The sequence below is a fragment of the Anticarsia gemmatalis genome, chromosome Z (genome assembly GCF_050436995.1).
Source record: "Anticarsia gemmatalis isolate Benzon Research Colony breed Stoneville strain chromosome Z, ilAntGemm2 primary, whole genome shotgun sequence".
Lineage (NCBI taxonomy): Eukaryota > Metazoa > Arthropoda > Insecta > Lepidoptera > Erebidae > Anticarsia > Anticarsia gemmatalis.
Window position 1 is genome coordinate 10,856,929 of NC_134776.1, and position 22,009 is coordinate 10,878,937.

The window sequence follows — 22,009 nt, forward strand, 5'->3', positions numbered from 1 at the left end:
GCTTCAGTTCAGACCGCTCGAGCGCTCGAGTGAACTGCAAGACACCTCCACCGCATTCTGTGAAAGTGTAACAATTAACTCGGAGCGGCTATCGATCCTATTCAATATTCATAGGCCAAAATCACACTGTATACTCATTACAAGTAGTCTAGTATTCGCGGAAATGTTACACTATTTCTTGGACTTTATTATTTAAAATGCAAGAAAAGTTTCAAATAATGTGAATCTACATATGTATGTATTCAATATGATCATTCTTGCTTACATATAGCTGGTGTATGCTTTACTGTATCACCTAAACAGACTCAATGCATTTTATATTGCAGCGGATTCCTTGTGGAATATAACACTTCGAACTTATCGCGTCACGTGAGATACAAAAATATGGTTCCTTTCATTCAGCTTTTATTGTATTTTTTAAATTGAAAAGAGAGTTTTGGTAAGATACGTACTAGTGCTACAATGTTATGTTTATTAATATGTTGCTTGTGTTACGGTTTAACGACCCCAAGGCTTTATGTGTTGACCTCCAATACGACATTAGTTAGTTTCGACGTTGAAATTGTAACGCAGTTACATTGGGTCGCAATAAAAAGGTGTGCATTATAAACAGAATGTAATATACAAACACACTAGTTATTTGTAAACACTGCTCTAGCAAATGACCTTTGTTAAGTCTTGTGGTGGTTTATTTCTGTCTAACACGATCACAAATGCATTGACGATCTAGTTACTTATGTAGTAATTGCTATCGATTCAAGTTGACTGTTCTAAAACGTTTAACTGCCACCTTAGGGAGGTTGCATTCAAATTGTACGTTTAACAAATATGATGGGTTTAATAATATACTACAGTAGGACGTGAACTTTACAATATACCCAATTAAGTGAGCGTTATCACATTATTTTCAGGATTATTCATTAATAGTGAACTCCGACCTAGTATAGAGACTAGCTTACATAATAAACTGTATCCAATTTTAGGTTATTATTTCGTGCATACTGCATATAGCTTTTAAAAGGAATATTTAATTTTGTCCATATACATTCGTTGCTTATTCATAAAGCTCAGTGATATTGACTGAACGACGTAAAGGACTGCATCCAGATAAAAGTTACTATGACGTAAATATACATATTTGTTAAAATGCTTCTTTTTACTTGTAGCGAGTAATTAGAACATGTTGCAGTTGGGAATAACCTCACATTGACAATAATCGGGTTTACACGGGCAAAGCCGTCTAAAAGCTTTTTTAACCGTGGCGGTGGTTTAATCTTTATCCGTTTACGTAATCAAGTCACAAGCAACGTCTGTCCGGCACCGTGGACCTCTAATTCAATATTTTTCTTAACGCATTCACTAATCTGACTCTACATTGAGTACTTGCAAACTAATAAACGTGTGCTGTAGTCTCAGGTTGACTGTAAAAATATTTAAAATGCTCAAAGTAAAGATGTTGCAGTAAATACTGAGTCGTTTGACATCAAAGCAGGTATTTATTGAAAATTTCTTAAATGTATTCGCTTCACTTATTACTGCGTGCAGCAAGCACGATGTAAATAGGAACAAATCATGAAGATGTACAAATACTCTTTTCCCGGGAAGAGACAGGTGTACTTTGTGATCTTGCTTATATTTGTCCACTTCGTAGCGATTCACAGAAATTCTTCAGCACAGATATCGTTTTATAAGTAATAAGTAATGATGCACATTTTAATGGGTAGTTAACAGTTTGCAGCCCCGGTATGTACATACTGTATGCGTCTGAAAAAAAATGAATCCGCGCATTCAATTTCCGTAACCGTGCATTCAATAGCCACTGCAATCGGCTCAGTTGTTAAGGACTTAGATACATTGGCATATGCAGCCCATATTGATTGCTCTCCTTGCCTCCCCTTATATCAAAGGATAATTAGTATCCTTTCTGCATAGCTCATGCATGTCCCTTTTGTTAGAAGATACATAGAATCATCATGGCAGACCAGCCTTTATGTTCAAGCATACTAATTGCATTGCGCCATTCCAAATCGATTTTCATTAATCACTCATGCGTTATAAAATTCATAAATCTAAATAGTTTGTTACATAACGCGGCACTCGTTTATATTTTTATAAAGTGATATAAATGTTTCCTCATGCAATATTCACAATAAAATGTATTCAATTAGCGAAAAGTTAATAAATGGAACTTCATAATCTCCCACTGAAATTAATGCACTAATAAGTATTTATCAGTCGTATTGTATGACCTTCAACAATGGCCGTCAGGGCGGCTTATTTTAATATCATGTGAAATTAATCTGCTTTTACGAGTCATTGTGATGCAGGGTGGGAACTTATGGGAGCATTTTAATTAATATACATACATAATTATACGTGTTTGTAGGTAATAAGGTGGCCGGTGTACACGATTTCACAAATTGTATCTAAACGATGCGGCATGCGGATCTTCTGTGCACATCTAGGTATTACGTGGGATTCTTATGTGAGAGCGTGTTTGTCTTGGCCTTTGCTCACCTGCCTGACATTTGTAGGGTCACGTAACTATTATAAAATGTAGTGTTTATTTATTTCTGCATAACATCGTTGGAAACACTATCTACATTCGACTAATTAAAGTAGTGCTTCAAGATTTTGAGAATACCAAATTACCAGGCATCATATGATAATAGTAATTGATTTTACCGTGACTCTGTGTATTTGACAAAAGGATTAGATTTTTTTTTTTGCGTTCAGTCGTATAAATTGTCACAACAGAACCAGCCAAACATTACCCACGACACGGTCTCTCTAACACTTGAATGTCTGTTAAAACAGTTAACATAAATTGCGTGCGTCTGTGTCATAGTTATATTCGGTCACTTGATGAAATGTATTAAACGGCGGAACTCTTTCTTGCACGTACATTTACATTTTAGCCATCGAACAATGAAGAGATGTTCTAAGTTCTGGATTAATGTCCAGTGTACACAAGGAGCAATCAGTGGCCGGGCATAGGGGTTCAATCTCCAGCGAACATATTCACCGAGCTGAAAACACTCGATACTTTAATTAAACACGACCAACCAATATTCTCTGAAGTCTGTGCATTTCAATTAATATTTGTTCCATCGCGTTATTGAAACTAAATAACCATATGTGGGAATGATTCTGGATACTGCACTCTATTAATTCAGTTTCAGAATGGAAGCTGAGGGTACGCCTACTGGCCGTATTACATTTCAGAGGCCTAATTAATGATACGGAAATTATATTGGTGTTGTACAGGACCGGTTTCGACTCGTTTAAGTTTGTTTGGGTAGTCATCTTTAACAACTATGTTACTGATAGTTGTCGTGCAGTATATTAGGTAATAAATGGTCGTTGTGGCTCATCGCAGAAATAATTACATAATATCAGGATGTGAGGAGTGAAAGTGCAGCAGACAAGTTTAGTTCGAGTGGGGATCAAGACCTCGTTACGTTGCAAGAAGATATGCAAAACACGTCTCATGTTTAGTCTTGCCACTTATGGGTACGTTAATGGGTTAAAAGCTATTGACCACCTGCTTAGTCATTTTCACACGAAGGGTTTACCCAATACTGAATATAGATATCTCTTAACTAACACTTTTAACCTAGATCGCGTTAAGTACAGTTGTATAACTCACGCACACCATCTACGTATTGTCAATCAACTCAAAGTATTATTCTGCACAATTTAATATGAACAAAAGTGCCGAATTATAGCCCAATTATATGAAGACGAAGTTATCAAAGTACTAGTAGTAGTAGTTGCTGCTAAGTCAAACGCAGTGCCTTAGATCATACACATACTAAATCTGTTTACATAGCACTGCTCGCTAAGAAACTTTCATGTCATGAGCACAAAGGATTTTACAAACTACACTTTGTCTAGCCTCCCCGTGCAGATTAGCTGGCGGTTAATTAGAAATCCATCAAGTCTTTTAACATATAATTACATTGGAAAATCAATAGCTACCATTAACTACTGGAACTAACTACAATGTCGACGACTTAATTATTAATTTATAGAACCATTTTATTATATTCGTTTAGAGAAAGTACACTTTGCTATGATCGATACATACTCGGAAAAAGCAGAAACTTTTTGTCTCGTGTCAACACTGTTCACTTTGCACTCAGGGTTATTTTAAAAGCTTGGTAATATAATTTATCTCGTGATATTTTTTGTAAAATTACGTTATAACAAAATCCGTGCCGTTTTGATAGCACTTGGGAAATTATTTACTACAGCGTTTACAATAACCCAGCGCGTGCGATACATTTTTGCTATTATTATTTAATAAAAAAATTGGGAAACTTTTTTATTATTTAGTTTTATTGAAGGTACTGAATTTAGGTGACTAGTTACAATGTCTGTTGCATAAATAATATGACCATGACAAACCTAACTTCATAATAACTGTTTACGGAACAGAAATCTGTTCGTAACGTAAACGGACATTGATAATCTTCTTACAATTACATTCATTATAGTCGGCACTGTTGAGAAGCGAAACATTCAATAAGCTATACGTCTTCTGTTCGTATTGTTGTACACAAGTGGCACAAACAAGCTGTGTTTCTCTGGCAGATGTAAACCTTTGGTAAGATACACGCTTTAGACTAGCTTTATCTCACAAATTGGTTCATTAGTTCCAAATACGATACAAGAAACTTGTAGTGTTCAGAATTCGTGGAATATTGATATAATAATGACGCTGCGAGTACGTTAAAGCGCGACGCTGAGGCGACAGCAGCAGTACTCCTAATCACATCAACGAGAAAGCTAATCGAATAGATTTGTACCGACGATGTTTCTTTCTGCTAATTTCCCGGGTTTAATCCAGTAAAGTAGTTCTCTCAAGTCTAAGTATAAGTTGGTTAACGCAAGTATTACTCAGCCTGAACGTAAGAATTATTCTTCTAAACTGAACGTATGCTTGTGAGAACTAGCTCCGTCTGCTAACGCGGCTATCGTACAACTTGTCTCACAGTCCATTAGACAAAGTCGCCCAAAGTCATTAATAATATAATTTTTATTTCTTTGATTTCTAAGTTGCAGTCATCAAATGTAGGGTAAATTAATCGATACCAAAAATATTAATTTCACAGTGAACTTAACGACTCGAAATCATAAGATTTAGAAAGTCCAATGCGTAATAATTAAAATTTGCATTTTTGTGAAGTTTCACTAAGTCATACATGAAATCATGTTAATCATAGTAAATGTTAAACAATCTCGCCTTCCGCCTTCGTCTGCATATTCGCCTTTTTGTTCCGCGCTACCATACCAATCGATATAACACAGTTCTAAGAAACCATTTTGGTATTTAAGTTAGTTGCTCTTCTATAACTCATGTTTAAAAAAATGGATCCTTGTATGAAACTGGGGCTTGTTGATTATCACCTAAGTCAAAGTGAGTCAAACGAAAGTTGACCGTAAAAATGATTTAACCACTAGAAACTCAGAACTATACTTATCAGAAATATGACTAATAGAAAGTATTTGTTTTGAAACAACATTTGACCGATGAGACGGGGCAAAATACAAAAATAACGGCACTATCGATTGAATTGATGAATGAGTTAACCTAGTTAATGCTACTTGAGGTATTTGTAAAGCGTATTGCATGATTGAGGTGTTGTCGCAATAAGATAACACAAATAAATTACGTTTACGTTCGTTCCACAGACACGTTACACGCATGTACGTTCTGTTCGACTCGAAGCCGGAACCGCAATTAATTAGACACCTAATCGTAGCTCCTGCCTTCTGCCGCATACGTGCGCATACGTTTACCTGCCTTTAGACAACTTTATTACTAAGTAAGAAATAAGTTCACATGAATTATTTACCATTTTCCTCGTTTCTAAACATGACAGTTCGATTAGCTCTCTTAGAAATACAATGACAAATGTACGGCATACATTTGGTAACAAAAACTGTAAGAACAACAGTTATTGTCAATGTTTTTTTACTAGTAACTACAACGTCTACAGTGAATTTAAATATGGTGGGAGGATTCTCCGTTTCATTCACTTAGTCATTTTCATCTTCTTAACTTTCTCTTAATAGCTCTACAAAGCAAAAGTAGTAAACAAGCGATATTCGTAAACGTATGCTCATGTTTATGAATAATGTTCGTTAATGTAATAAACAGAAGTTCGTAAAATATGCGGAAACATAGAATTTAATTAAATTAAACCTGTGAAAAGAGAAAACGGCAACTGAGAAAATAAACCTATTCGAAGTTTACAGATTTATAAAACTGACAGACACTTAAATAGCGTATTGTCAAAACAATCCAACTCGTTAACAATGGAACAGAATGAATTGTTAAACCTTGCAATGAAATGAATACACTTCATACACTGTCAAACACTTAAACATCCGTGAATAGTGTTTTCAGCTAGTGTCTACATATTAATACATTATTGTTAATCACTCATGTGGAATTTGATAACGTCAGTTGAAAATAGAGTTTCTACGAAACGATGAAAAAGTCCTGTCGAAACATGGAGATTTAATTTTGTATAAACTATGTTTCATATGCGCATAATATTGGATACTGTGAAAATTCATTTAATACCTCGCTCGGGGTACATTGGTTTTTTATAAACTGGTTAACGTTTGGCCTACGATGACACAGGCGGTGATGGAAAATTCAGTGCCGTTCAGAATAAGTACTTGTTTTAGTATTGGATTGAACTGACTCACGGTTTTCGCTGTATCTATCGTATATGGTGACATGATAGATATCTAGAGAAATGAAAACAAAAAGGCTATAATCTGGAAATTACTTAATGCTTGCAATACAATGCAAAGGTAGATGTGTTATAAACATTTATAAACGAGAACGCTCCTTCATCGGCAGCGCTTGGTGACCTTAATTGTGCTAGTTTTTTAGTTATTTTATCCGAGCTTACATCCTGATGAAGTTAATATCGCTTCATGAGCCCGCGTTATTTTACGCTTATAAACTGCTAGTTAACGTTAATCCTGTAATAACTAGGCTCGTATTAATAGTCGAATTAACTCGGCTAGATTTAGGTTCTGAACCACCGAATACAACTTCCTGACGCACAAGTAAAACGGAACCGCCAGGATTAATATAAAGCTCTGCACAGTGAACGTTAAACCGAATTCGTTGCGAAAATACCCTTTGAAAGCTCTCTGTATCAGTTTTTAATCAATCTCACCCTAGGTATATCCCCGGTAAACAGACTTGCGACGGTTATGAGTTTAAGCTACATACGAGTATGTAACTATATGCAGTTCATTAATACCCCTGGATCAACAGACTTTTTAATTGAACTAGTTTTCGATCAAAAAAATCCGCTGTCAAAGGACTTTTAGATTATTTGATAATTTGATTATGGTACGTGTATATCCATGTAAAAATATTTATACAGAATTTTAAAACATTCACTAACTAGTTTTATGTTTAAAAACACTCAGAGATTGGTGGCGTTTTAGTCAACGGATTTCAGATGAGTCAGTAATAATGATGTTATTAAGTATGGTGATAAAGAGAGATAGTTTTATGAACTAGTAGCTCTGTAGTGATAAACCGTAATGGATACACCAAACTGTACTAGCAGAACAAAGGCCTACGTAATAGTGTTGTTCTACCGGTCGATTTATCTGATACTCCGGTCACATTGACCAAATATATGGACAATTCGCCGAGGCTGCGTTAAATATAATGCCTACATGTGCCGCTTTGTTGTCTTCTACTCAATTTCAATGACGCATTCGGTTTTCATAAGTAGCTTTTATGGAATAATTAGCTTTTATTCATCGTTCATGTTCGACTTTACCTTGATAAATAACGTGATATTCAACACAAAGTATAGTATCTAAGCTATTGCTAGATAAGTGGAAGGTTTTACTCTATTATTTATTTATTTTACCCTGCAGGCATATTTTATAATGCAACTACGATAATATCACAAGATATTTTTATCTCCGAGACTCCGCCTGAACCCTGATAGAAAGTTCTTCACTTTTATCGTAACGTCTTTCAACTAATCCTATGAGAGCTCAATAGATACGTTTTATATACCAAAATGTATAGATCTAAATGCATTATTAAAGCTCGTTGAACCGTTCACTTGAATACACTGTAAAGCAGGCAAGCAGTTGCACTTGTTCGAGAATTTAGAGGTGTTCGGAAACCCACAAGCCGCATCGTATCGATTCAATCAAACAACCAAACCAAGAAAATGGTACTCTGAACTGACCCCAATTGGGCAATGCAGTTTATGCAGACGGTTACCGAATTAAATATACATAGCGACTTACACACCTATGTATATTGCAGTATAGGCTTTTTGGGGCGCGTTATTGGGTACCTATTTATATATTTTTATTGTGGCAGCAAGAAACTTTTTATTTGAATGGTGTATGGGGTGGTTCGACTAAGCGTTTTGCGCTTTGATTTGAACATGTACTGCTGGGTTGGGTTAACATTAGCCTTCATTTATTGTGACATTTTCTCTTCTGCACTCGTTTGAGTATTAAGTTAATTTACGCTCTTGGTTTCAATCATAGTCTCATATGGCTAAAGGTATCAAGAAAGAACGGTATTAAAACTGCGTCACGTCATTTATCCTTTAATGCTTTCAATTCGAAAATTCTTTGATGATTTAACAAAAATTATTAAACGTCCTCATTTTGTTTGTTCTAGTTATGACCGCGACCAGCCCTTCACCTTCCAGATCGGTGTCGGCCAAGTGATCAAGGGATGGGACCAGGGACTGCTTGACATGTGTGTTGGTAAGTCACCCTTTACATTTTTAAGCCTCCTTTTGTGAGAACATACAAGCCAAGCATTCACCAATACATCTATCTAATTTCATCTACATCGGCGCAGTTGTTAAGCCGAGAGCAAAGCAGAAAGACTTACTTTCACAGTTGTAATAACATATTAATCTCCACATTAGTGCAGATTAAACTCCACGATGCGATAAATTGAGTCAATAAGAAACTCTACATGATGTATGTCCATTTGTTTGTCCGTATTCCGTAATTAATATCTAAGTAAACATACACGTAATCATGTATTCATCTTTTGGTAGCCGCTCAAAGGATACCAATCACGCAGCTTGCACATAATTAACAATATTAATCAGAATAATCAGCGTTCTGTTGTGTAAAGCAATAGCCGGAGGGCTGATTGAAACCTCCCAGACAGTTTTCCTATCTTAGTTCTTCTTAATTGATCACTCTGACATACTTAAGATTAAAGTTTTCTCTTGAGGATTAATATATCCTTGAGTGTATTTCTTTTTAACTTGGTATGTATACCTTTTGTTTGGTAGTTGTTTAAATAAAATTAGTAATAGTCACATGTTCCTGAGTGCCTTCGAAATCGCCTAAAATAAAACGAAAACAACTTATCAATGAGGTCTAAATAATAAACTAGCCACAACTTCATACTGGCATTATTAGGGTAAACAAAGAAGTTCGCCGGGGTGTACACTAGCAAGTTAATAGTTTGTTAGAAAATTATGCAACGTGAAGCTTTCGAACAACTCTACATTTTTAACTTTGTCACATTAGTTTAACTTGACGAAATCGCGAGGTCTCGTTTATTATTCTTGTACAATCGCAACTGCGACGACTCAAGACCAAAGTCCAAACTCCAAAGTTTATTTTATCTTTTTTCATTTTACTAAGACTGGAACAAAAAATAGTTTTAAAGCTTTATTCGGAGTGGACGGATAGAATTGAAATGTTTTAACTACAAGCGGATTTACTAACAACCGATAGTCGGTGTTACTTACTGCAGATTCGGAAGCAAAAACATACTAGTAACATTTTATTTTCACTTTTTGGGAGGTTTTGTTCACCTCTCATGTGTGTAGTTCTTTCCGTTCCATCGGGACTACTCGGGATTAATTAATCAATGGTGACGTAGAGGTCATTGTTCAGTCTTTTCACTTTTAGGCCTAAGCTACGCTCCCGAATTGCAGTTTTTAGTTGAAAAGAGATTTGACAATGGAGTTTACAGACCCAATTTGGTTGAGTAATGACGTAATTTTTTAACTTCAGGCGAGAAACGTAAACTGACAATCCCATCGTCCCTGGGCTACGGCGAGCGTGGAGCCGGCAACGTGATCCCTCCTCACGCCACCCTGCACTTTGAGGTCGAGCTCATCAACATCGGTGACTCTCCCCCGACCACCAACGTATTCAAGGAGATCGACGCCGACAAGGACAACATGCTATCGCGCGAAGAAGTGAGTATAGAGTTAGCGTTCCAAGCCATGGATACCGATGGAGACAGAGAATTGTCCCGCGAGGAGGTCAGTCCTAGCATTACGTAGAGGACTTTAGATGGATCTGGGTATCTAACACTTCTCCCGTTTACTTATCGTTGCAACAAAGAACAACATACAACACGTAACATTTATAACACACTTGAACCTATTATAAAATGTTCAAATATATTGAAATACTGTCTGTACGATATCCTATATGTCATTGATACCTGGTGATTGTTGTTTAAAATTACCACAGTTCGCATTCGTTTATTGATTTTGAAAGGATAATAATTGAGGTCAATACATACAATACAATTGAATGCAAAGCAAGTGATAAGTTAGCGGGATTGTACATAATCTTTATGTTACCGGCAATGTATAACAATAGTTAATTCTTATCGAAGACAACAAAATACAAAACTATGACTTGGTGTTGTTTTTCATAAGATTTTGTTAATAATTAAGACCATTTGCAGGCAAAATGTGTTGTATTACAAAAAATATGTACACATTTGATTGTTTGATACATTTGTTTGAGATATACATTGCCGATGTAGATTAAGTAACAATGCAAGAAAGACTCTTTGAACTATACTCTCTTAGATGACCCGTGGCTGCTAAATAGTAATTACAATTTAAAACAACACTGGTGTATTATATTCACGCTCGCAATCGCATGAACAGTTAACTATTGTAGGTAATACTACAATTTATATACTTACCTACACATAGCTTTGTCTCGCATGATTAGAATTTCTTACTTATACAATAATACGACACATGAACACACACAGACTGTCACAATAGTCGCCTTTATAACACTATGACTGTTTAGAATGTGTTACTGCGTAAGTATTATTTATTTTATATTTCTAAACTGTCCACCTTAGCATGATAGAATAATATACAAAATGGTGTAGGAATGGGTACGCGGTATGAGTTTGCATGATTTTTTGTTTTGTCTTCATTATTATGTTCTATATAAAATGTATACGGTGCTTGAACAAGTTCAAAATATTTCAAGTGGAACGCGGTGCGTGTCAAAAAATCAAAAGTTAACGTTAACCTGACGCACTTTCGGTAAATCAGAATCGCGCAGGCTGTCTGCAGACTTTCACTTGAATACTAGACGCATTATAAAGAAAGTTTACGGAAACGCGTATCCGTTTTTTGCATATAATATATCCTACTGTTCGATGTACGTGCGACACAGTGGACTTCGTTTTCACGTGCTATTCAATCGGCCCGAATATCCACACGACTCTAATAAGCAGTAACAGTTATGTCCACTGCTCAACAAAGATTAGGTACCTGTTTAGCGTTCAGTGACTGTTAGAAGCCTGCTAATTATTTGCGGAAATATTGACTTTAGATGAACATTAATGACTATTAGCAAACAAGTGAAGGAATTTATAAGTGAACGGCTCTGCTTATTGTTCGTTTCTCACGACAACAAAATAATTTTAATAGGTAGTCTTTGTAAATATTCTCACACGGCGTCTTTTGTTACTGCATGGTAGATAATGTTGTAAATAAGAAATAATTATACGTAATGTATGTCTCATATTAAAAAAATGTTTCTTCCGTCACTGCTAATTGTCACTTATTAATACTTCCTGAAACTGCACGTATTTAAGATTTATCAATGTTTGTATGAACATATTTTAGATTGTTCAGTTTAGAATAGCTATTCCGTTATTTGTCTGACCGAAAATGTGTTTGTCTGCCAGGTAAGCGACTACCTTAAGAAGCAAATGGTGCCGTCTGACGGTGCTGAGATGAGCGAGGACATCAAGCAGATGCTCGAGAGCCACGACAAGCTCGTCGAGGAGATCTTCCAGCACGAGGACAAGGACAAGAACGGCTTCATCAGCCACGAGGAGTTCTCCGGACCGAAACACGACGAACTCTAAATATTTAAGCTACCTAGTAACACCACTCCCGCTCAATTCCGATTTGAACTGATTTCTAAATTAGCACTACCCACGGGAGGTCGGTCATAAGACTTAGTGCAAGTGTTTACAATTTAACTTATACAGTCAATGTAATTCCACAATTTAATAATAGCCTGCATTATAATGAAGTCGATCTAGATTTAGTAGAGCGTATGTAAGAGTCATTTTAAATTAAAGTTTTGTTGAGTCTTTTGTACTTAGTTTATTTTCTTATGTTGTTGTGGTTTAACGGAGTTTTGTTATTTAGGATTTTATTCGTATCTACTTTATATTTTATTTTTGAATTCAGCATAATATCTCTATATTATTAATCGTTATGCACGTGTATTGTATTTATATTTGTAATATTTAGCAGTTGTAGTGGAACTGTTTTAATCTCAATAACGTACATTTCAATGAGCACAGTGTGATCGAATGTCATTTTATTATATCGACGATATAATCGTTCAATGCATTTAGGTGAATGCTCTCACCTAATATTTTAATATATAATTTATATTCACAATCAAAACCAATAAGACTTGTAAACTCTTGCATTTCGAATTTTAGCATGAATAATATGAATAATTTATTAATTTTATTTTTTTAATGTATCATTTATTGATATTAATTTTAATTGTATTTTTAATTTTGTGTAAATAACTGCAGGTATTCGTAGTATGTAAAATAACGATACCTACTCGACATTCATTCCGCTGTGGTTATAATAAAACGTATTTATACCAATATCAGTGTGGTTTCATTTTTAATTAACTGTTAAAATACTCTCGATTATTCTGTATGGGTTGAAATAAGAATTAATCGTACCAACAACCTACTTACATAGATAAATTATAATATTCTGATCCGGTATTCATAAAGAATAAAATTCACAAACAATAGATCAGAGGCCACCAAATAAATACTATTTTGGCTAATAGTCAAAAATATTAACTGCTGGTGTAATTTAAAAAAAAAAAACAGTTTTTCTAATGATAATAGAATGAAATTCCCACCTCAGCATTTTTCAGCATTGACAAAACCTAGGTAGGTTCACCCAGCACTTTTGACTATTCAGAATTTAACTACCTTTTTGATACGAGTTAAAATTATTTTTAACATCCATATTGAAACTGCCAAAGCGTCGATACATCCTTGAATCTTGCCTTTCTTGATCTCTGGGTCTGGTTGGTTTCTTACCTCCGATCATGGTGTTGAAAACAAAGATATTACATATTAAAACTGATGACTCTTTAAGAATATTTTAGTAAGTACTGCTACTCCTGATTATAACTATAAATACATGTCTTAAAAGTAACATAGAGACTACTACAATAATCAAAACGAGGATACCAACGCCATCTAGTGGCATCTGGCGTCTGAATAATAAATAACGTAAGTGTAGTGAATGTTCAGATACGTGTATTATGCTTGATTTAACCCGTACATAAGGCTCGTTTACCATTTCTATGTATTAACCCAAACCCTATTATAAGCAACGTTTTCACAGGCACCATGACTGACTTTGCTTATCAAATGCGAATGGTACAAGCATTTAGGCTGACTCTGAGGCCTATTTTACACTGTCACGAATCTGTAACATCTTACCTTGTGTCAAAGACAGACGTGAATCCGTGTCTCTAAACTGCTGCAGCCGCAGCTAGGGGAGCAGATTATCAGCAACACGTGCTTACCCATCCTACTCGACTCACTGATATTTTGTTTTGATCCAGACAATAATAAGTCATAGGACATTGCTCTAGTTTACGTGTCATTGTTATTGATGAGCAATAAAGATGAATTACAATGACAAATCTATGAAACATGATTGAAATCAATTTACTTCGCAGAGTTCAGAATGATTTTAGCTGGCGGTAATATGGTAAGAGCTAAGTTCCACAGTATGCAACGACACAAAGTAATTATTTGAGAGAATTATGTATCTGAGAATTCTGGTATCAAATACCTAGTTATCGCTGACCCTTCTCCATTAGAAAGACTTGAGTAAGATCCTGTGGAGTATATACCAGCAGATGACGTTGTACTGGACTGGATAACTCAGGCGATGGAATGAAGTAAGTGCGACTGCGAGCGAGAGAGAGCAACTGCATGGAGATACAGAATAGAATATTATTAAGAGCTACATTTAAACTTTAGGCTCTTAGCAAAGATTAATCGCTGATCACCGATGCCAGAAATAGAATGTCCGCTAAGGACATAACTTACTTAAGGTAAGATAGGTAAACGTCACATTACCTATGACCCCCTTGGGTATATAAATGATGAACTATGTCATTAAACTGGTTGTTAAGATGGAGGAGCAAGAACTATCAGCATTCTAACTAGGTTGATTTTGTTTTTGTCAATATCGTTGATTTAAAAATATCTATATCAGCGTTACGCTTTTTTTCAAATTGGCAACTGATTAGGAATTGGCAGGTGTCATAGTTATGTCAACTTGACGTAAGTGACGTTAACCTATATGAAAGTTGCAGTTGCTTTTTATTGTTGCTGTCAGTCAGTGTGTGCTTGTGTTTGGTAAAGTTGTCGTCCCGTCTGGTGAACCTAGTGAGTGGATATTCAAATTTATTATACGTAACAATGCTTCTGTAAAAATATCAGAATGCTATCCAACAAAAGTCTCGTGGCCGCCTGCGCCATAGCATTTTGCTGTAATGTAGCCGTATTAGTGTTATTTGTGAAATACAACTCTGGGGAGAAATGCTACATTACCATTGACGAACACCAGAAGGTAACCAACATACTACCAGATGATTTCCTTAGTATCGGTATCGATACGTCAGAAATTGAAAATTATGAGAAACTGGATTTCAAAAATTCTAGATTTTTGAAACTAGCTGGAGCTTTAGCGCCGGCGCGGCTTCGTCTCGGTGGCACCATGTCTGAACGACTTATATTCAGCGAAGATGATGTGCCGAATGCGACTTGCGATCATTGCACTAAGAATCCACACTCAAAGACTGTATGTCGTGCCATTAGAAAACTGTGCAAGCATAAGTTTCTGCCTTTTTTTATTATGACTGGTAAAAAATGGACAGAAATCAATGAGTTTTGTAAAACCTCTAAGTTAAAATTGCTATTTACATTTAATGTTCTTCTCCGGGATGACCATGGTTGGGATGAACACAACGCTAGAGAACTCCTAGATTATTCCAAAAACAGGCAGTTTGATATTGATTGGCAGCTTGGCAATGAGCCCAATTCTTTTCAACATGTATTCAATGTGAGTTTAACTCCGCACAAACTGGCACAGGATTTCCAAAAGCTGCGCAAGGTTTTAAATGATTCTGGCTATAAGCATTCACTTCTAGTAGGCCCAGACACCACTCGTCCACAGCCGAAGCATCCCTATTGCCTGGAATACATGAGAGAGTTTTTGGGTAATGGCTCAAAACATGTGAATGTGGCATCATGGCATCAGTATTACCTAAATAGCAGAACTGCTACTCTTGAAGATTTTTGGAAACCCAGCACTTTTGATTTGCTGCGGACTCAGATAGAAACTATGAGAAATCACACCAAGAGGTATAGACACATGCCTATGTGGCTGACAGAAACTAGCAGCTCATATGGTGGAGGTGCAGCTGGACTGTCTAACACTTTTGCAGGAAGTCCTCTGTGGTTAGACAAATTAGGACTGACATCTAAATACAACATTACAACAGTTGTTAGGCAAAGTTTGATTGGTGGAAATTACAGCATGATTGATAAGGACATGGAGCCTTTGCCAGACTGGTGGCTCAGTGTACTGTACAAAAAACTTGTTGGCAACAAAGTACTGCATGTTGATTGTAAATGTTCAAACTTACAGAGAATGTATGCTCACTGTGCTAACAGAAAATACACTAATGATACCTCTGCCATTACCATTTATGCAATTAATTTAGAGATGGCTAAAGCTAGATTTTTATTAAATGGCACTGCTCTACATGGGGACAATTTACTGATTGATGAGTTCATTCTAAGTACCCGTTCCAATAATAGAAAATCAACAACTATGCTGTTAAATGGATGGCCTCTCATTTATGAAGACTCACTGCCAGATTTAGATCCAGTGCATTTAAAATATGGAAATCACATTTCAATGCCTCCATTCTCTATGGCATTTTGGGTAATCAAGAACACTTCTATAAAGGCTTGTAAATAGAAGTTTATGCAGTTCAAAATCTTAACAATTATGTAATAATTTTGTCTCTTGTTCTTGACATTCCATTAAGATATTTCTCTCACCATCTAGATCTGTTTAGAATCTTCCAGATGTTTAGAACTATTTATCAAAACTAAAAATTAACACAAGATAAAAGTTCTAAGTGAAACTGGTAAAATTGAATACCTAGGTAGCACTTTAGTTCTTTTATCTTGTACACTTAATTGCATCAAATACTACTTCTGCATTTAATGGTATTTATTATGTCACTCATATTGTCCTAACCATTTTGAATATACCTGCTAGCAGTGACTACAGATGTTAACAAAGCAATGTGCTGCAGAAAAAGTGTAAGAACTACTTCCCATAAGCCTGCTTATATGACTTATAATAGTATCTCATTTGTGTGATATAATGTGCCAATCAATTTTTACCTAATATCAGAATCATTCAATGGCACAAATTTCCTGAGGACTGTGACCATGACTGTGACTGGACCATAAAAGGTTCCTTTTAAAAAGTGAAATGACCATGATTGAACAAAAACCTGAAAGCAATATAGATCAACATAGTACAGTGAAACTAAGCATAAAAAAACTATTTTGTGGTTAGACAGTAACAAAAAGTAATAAAACTCAAATTGTTGAAAACAATGTGTAACATCATGAACCAGTATATTTTTGCTAGCCTTGAAAAGTATATAATGCCCCTGTTTATCATAATATTTCAATTTTCATTTTGCAGCATCTTTACGTTAATTATCTTTAAGTGTTGACAATATCCAGCCTTGTTCAACTGTCAAGGAAATTTGCTCTTCATTTGACTTTGAACTACTGCCACTATTTGATAAGACTTCTCTATAGGGCTTATAAATTATGCACAAACATACATATTAAAAGCACTGAACAATTAAAAGTGATGCGTATGTCTACTGTGTGTAATATTAAATGAATAGAGACGATTTGCTTTAGTCATATGACATATTAATCAAGTAATTTTTCAGATCTCTACAAATGTGATGTCATCCAGCTTCTATTAGGTATTTTGTAATATAGCATTACAAAATACCAACCAACAATACAATTTGTAATCTCGTTGTTACTTTTGTTTTTAAGACAGTATACTCTTTCTGCTTACTAGATTTACAATTAAATGTTTAATTAATTAGTTATACATGTACCTACTTATCCTAATAATTACTGCCAGTGTCCTTAAGTGCTATAATAATGTATTGGTGCTTACAAAAATGTATAATAAAAATAATATTATGAAGGTTTTTCATGAAAAAATAGTTAGACTTAGACATGTATTTCTGGTGAAGATTAATGTCAAGTGTTTGTATTTTATATTGCATTTGTTGTATTGTAATGTTTATAATATAATGCAACAACATTTAGTGTGCTGTAATTATAATATTTAAATGTTGACTGCAAATATCTAGCCAGTGCTTTTATTATCTTGGGACATGAACACATTTTGAACATGATATACTTAGTATTAAGACATGAGAACTAAAATGGACTTATGCTTTTCAATTAAACATAGAATAATTTTTACAATTCATCTGAATGGCCAATAGCAAATATTTTTTTATTATTGCCATTTCATATATTTACATACTTAGCTTAAGAATAATGCAGAATATTTATCATTTCCATTTTTTTTCACTGTTGTTGTGAATATGCGGTGCCTACTTATGTGTAAGACTGATTAGAATTACAATAGTATTTATTTTCCGATCGTGCCTAACTGTTACCGTTAGATTATCCAAGTATTTGGTAATATTACAATGCCTTCAGTGTCGCGAAAGAATATTATATTTATAAATATGGAAAAGATAATATTATGCTTCTTAATGTAGACAAATACTTGGGTTGGTTGCTTGTAATCGTCGTTGAATAGATTATTACAACAATTCATTGAGTGCCTTTCTCAAAGATGTAAACTTCATAGTTTACTTGAAAATTAAATGTATTCCTTGTATTTATCGGATTTACGCACATAAATTAACCGAACTAACTAACTTTTAATTTTGTACCTAATAAAAATTAAGATGACGTAAATATTATTCGATTAATTATAATTTAGTTGTAAGTGAATTATAACAACCTGTACTAAAGTCCCTGAGTTGACTGTAGAGAGTAGAGACATGCTTATCTGTTATTTACATTGGTACCTAGGTACATACTTTCTGACAATTAATAATTTGTATTTATAGGGGACATTTTTTAAAATAATAGCAATTATTAAAAGTAAAAGGTACCCAGCATAAATAATACAACTAAGTTTAATACTGTTTTAGAAGATGTCGATTCTATGATAAATATTATGTAGTTATATAAATTGGGTCACTACATCGTGATACATACTCGTGCCTCTGCCAATTATTCGATTAGGTAGTTAAGCTTGCTGAAAATGAATATTATGAAAAAAATATTATGAAATATGTAGCAATACATAGCACAATTTCATATAAAACATTAAGTATATTGTTACTGTTTGTCAGCTTCAATATTCGATACATTTACAATTTTCAATGATTAAATACAATATGTATATACATTTTCTATTTTTAAGTCATATATTGTTATATCTATTTAGACTTAGATGAATGATAATACACAGTGAATTGAAGAAATGCTATGTAGTGCTATGTCCATTGTCCAACTACGCCGTAGAGTTTATTGAACCTACTTTATGTACCGAATTATTATTTTATACTCCAATCTTTTATATTTATGATAGTTATTATTTATATTTGCTGTGTAGTTTTAATATCTGCAACGATAACTAATTATGCTTTGTTAAAACTCCAGCACGATTTTTTATACGTAAAACTATTTTTACATAGTGCAAAGCCGCGATAATTATCTTATTCTTCCTTACTAATAGACGTCGTGTGAGCTCGTGATTAGTTATACAGTGTTTTGTGTTTTTCACCAGTGACAAAACACTGTTTAACTAATCAGAGCTTATACTACGTTTAATAGCTAGTTAGACGGTTGGTGTATGACGGTAAAATACATATAGGAATCTTTGATTAGAACCAACTCATATGTCTGACCTCATGACTGGATGGTTCACGGGTGGTTCATAGTAAACAATCTGTTTACTATCTTTATCTGGTACATACATAACTTAGTTATTGATTTATTAATAGTTAGATACTCGACATTTTCAGAATTTACGCGTAAGCGTCACAATCTTTATGCCTTACCGTACGGTATTGAACCAACTATTTTGTTATCATAAGTATTTAACTATAAGTTATATTTTAGCATAATATATAATTTTTTGCTTCAAAATGACTGCAAACCAATAATGCAAAACTGTCGCCAGTTGATGTTCCCATTTGTCTCAGCTTGAATTGATTTGCGGTCAAGGTAAATAATATTAATATAAGAATAGTAGCAATTCTGTTAAATACTGACATCACAATAATGTTATACCTATTATAACTTTGAAAAAGACTTCTACTTGTTATTTATGTAACATATTATAATAACATTGTACCTAATGCCTTCTACTTACGTTAGTGTTTCAAACTTCATAAAAATATACCTATTTGCTAATAATGAATGTAAATTGTAATGGATAGATTAATAACTTCAATAGTGTGGTTGATTATTTATTAAGTGTTTTGCCTTTTTAATGTTAAACGTGCATTGTAAACAAACCGTTTGTTGTGATCTGATCTAATAGCATTGTAGATTCCTGATTGATTCTGACTTAAGCTAATCAGGATCTCAGATTGTACCTACAGTTTGGATAAAAATTAAAAGCCATGGAGGGAAGCTATACCTTATATATTGAAGATATCTTAATTTAGGGATAGGCAACTTGCTTTAGCGTTCGTGTAGTTCGATAACCAGTTAATTTTTATTAAATCTTTCTTTCCAGTGAATTAAGGTATCACTAATATAAAAAGTAGTCCTCTTTAACCCTTATTTTTATCCGTTCTGTATGCTACATGTCCATGTACCTACCTATTTAAAGTAAAAGCTTGATCAAAATCAATTCGGTATTATTGCATGAAAAGTAGTAACAAACTTTCATGTTACTAATATTATTTAGGTAGACACATAGAATACTTGACCGAATTGGTGTTATAAAACTAACAAGAAAATAAGGAAAATACCTTCGGAAGAAATAATGATGAACTCAATTGTTACAGCTCATATTATTATGTCAATAGAGTTTGTAGCCTGTGTCGTATTTTAATAAACCTATATTTAGGTCATGTTGAGACGACGTACCTAATTTTTCTCCATTCCATAAATATTTACTTAAGATCACATCAATTAGAAACAGATCAATGTCTACAGTAAAGAATTAAAATAAAAGTTGTGGACGCTTTATTTCAAGAACTCAATTTTTTTGGGAAAATATTAATGAATGCCTTCTGAAAGTGGCCTTATAATCTTCAGTTATCTCGTTAGATACCTGATATTCCATTGAGGAATTCGTGACATCATTTATGTTTAGATTTTATTTAACTATACTTAGTTAATGTGTGCAGGTGATTACATTTTGTGACTAGATAATTCGAATTAAGTACCCTATATTAAGCTATCTTTCTTCACATTATGAAACAAGTGCGGGATGTTTAGCGAGATTGCCTTTAGTAATATGTTGCTTCGGTGCCAATATATCGTGTTATTAAAACTTATGTTGGAATGTGTTTGTTTAGTTACCAGGAGACATCCAATGATTAAAAGATTATTGCATGAATAGGTCTGACGGTAAATAAAATAGACCTATATAAAATGTTATTATTTTTACGTAAATAAATAGGCATCTATCCTAAATCCTTGTCTGGTGATTGAAAATTGACACTGGCCGTAAAGTTGATGTGTGAAAACTGTGGGTTTCCTTTCTTCGATACGTGAAAGATCCGCTAGACACCCCGTCACAAACAATTAATAAAAATGTTCGTACAGCTACAATGTATCTGCAACTGTTCTACGCTTGTGAAATAATCTCTTTCCGAGTCTCTGACTTGTGTAAGTAAATGTTTATAATAAACGTCGTGTATGTTCGAAATTAACGTTTTATTATTTCTTCCCTTACCCTAAAGTTTCCAACCTACACTAAGGCTCGTAGTATACGATAGTATATTGCCTTAGGCTCGTTTTCAACACCTATAACCAAATGCAATAGTATCTGAAGTAATCTGAACTGAATCATTGTTCATTCATCATGTTGAGTTTTGAATTATTATGCCTCTGTTAGTACCGGTTCGGTTCCTGGGTCAGGCAAAATATAAATGAGCTTTTCGAATTTCGTTTGTTCTGTAATAATAATATGTTAATTCTGTTTAATTATTGTTATGTTCTAGGTAGGTAGGTAGGTATATCTTAAATTAATACGAAAAGGGCACGTTGATGGAGAAAACATGCGCGTTGTCCACCCAGGTGAATTTAATGAATGGACGACATATAACCGAAATTAGCATGATACACAGCTTAATATCACGCTATACGGCACTAGGCAGAAACCAAAGAATGCCAGTCAGTACGTTCCTTACAAACTTTCCTTGTCTTATTCGTACTCATACATCTTGTACATACAGGACCGTCGCGTCGGTTTCGAGTCACGCGTACCTGACCCTTTTGCAAGATGTTATTTATATA

At 34.4% G+C, this 22,009-nt stretch overlaps 2 protein-coding genes across 3 annotated transcripts in view; both read left to right on the forward strand.

Annotated features, from left to right (window-relative positions):
• Fkbp14 (peptidyl-prolyl cis-trans isomerase Fkb14) overlaps positions 1-12,957 on the forward strand; it is a 40,675-nt gene extending 27,718 nt beyond the window's left edge. The window contains exons 2-4 of one of the 2 annotated variants that reach the window (XM_076134420.1): positions 8,696-8,784; positions 10,063-10,316; positions 12,005-12,957. In XM_076134420.1, coding sequence (XP_075990535.1) covers positions 8,696-8,784; positions 10,063-10,316; positions 12,005-12,187 — 526 coding nt within the window. In that variant the 3' untranslated portion in view covers positions 12,188-12,957. The remainder of the gene's footprint in view (positions 1-8,695; positions 8,785-10,062; positions 10,317-12,004) is intronic. The other variant, XM_076134421.1, reaches the window with a different exon arrangement.
• Positions 12,958-14,725: 1,768 nt separating this feature from the next.
• Positions 14,726-21,419, forward strand: LOC142986382 (heparanase-like). Its single transcript, XM_076134858.1, has one exon. It carries the CDS (start codon positions 14,832-14,834, stop codon positions 16,374-16,376), a length of 1,545 nt encoding a protein of 514 aa, XP_075990973.1. The 5' UTR covers positions 14,726-14,831; the 3' UTR covers positions 16,377-21,419.
• Positions 21,420-22,009: the final 590 nt, after the last annotated feature.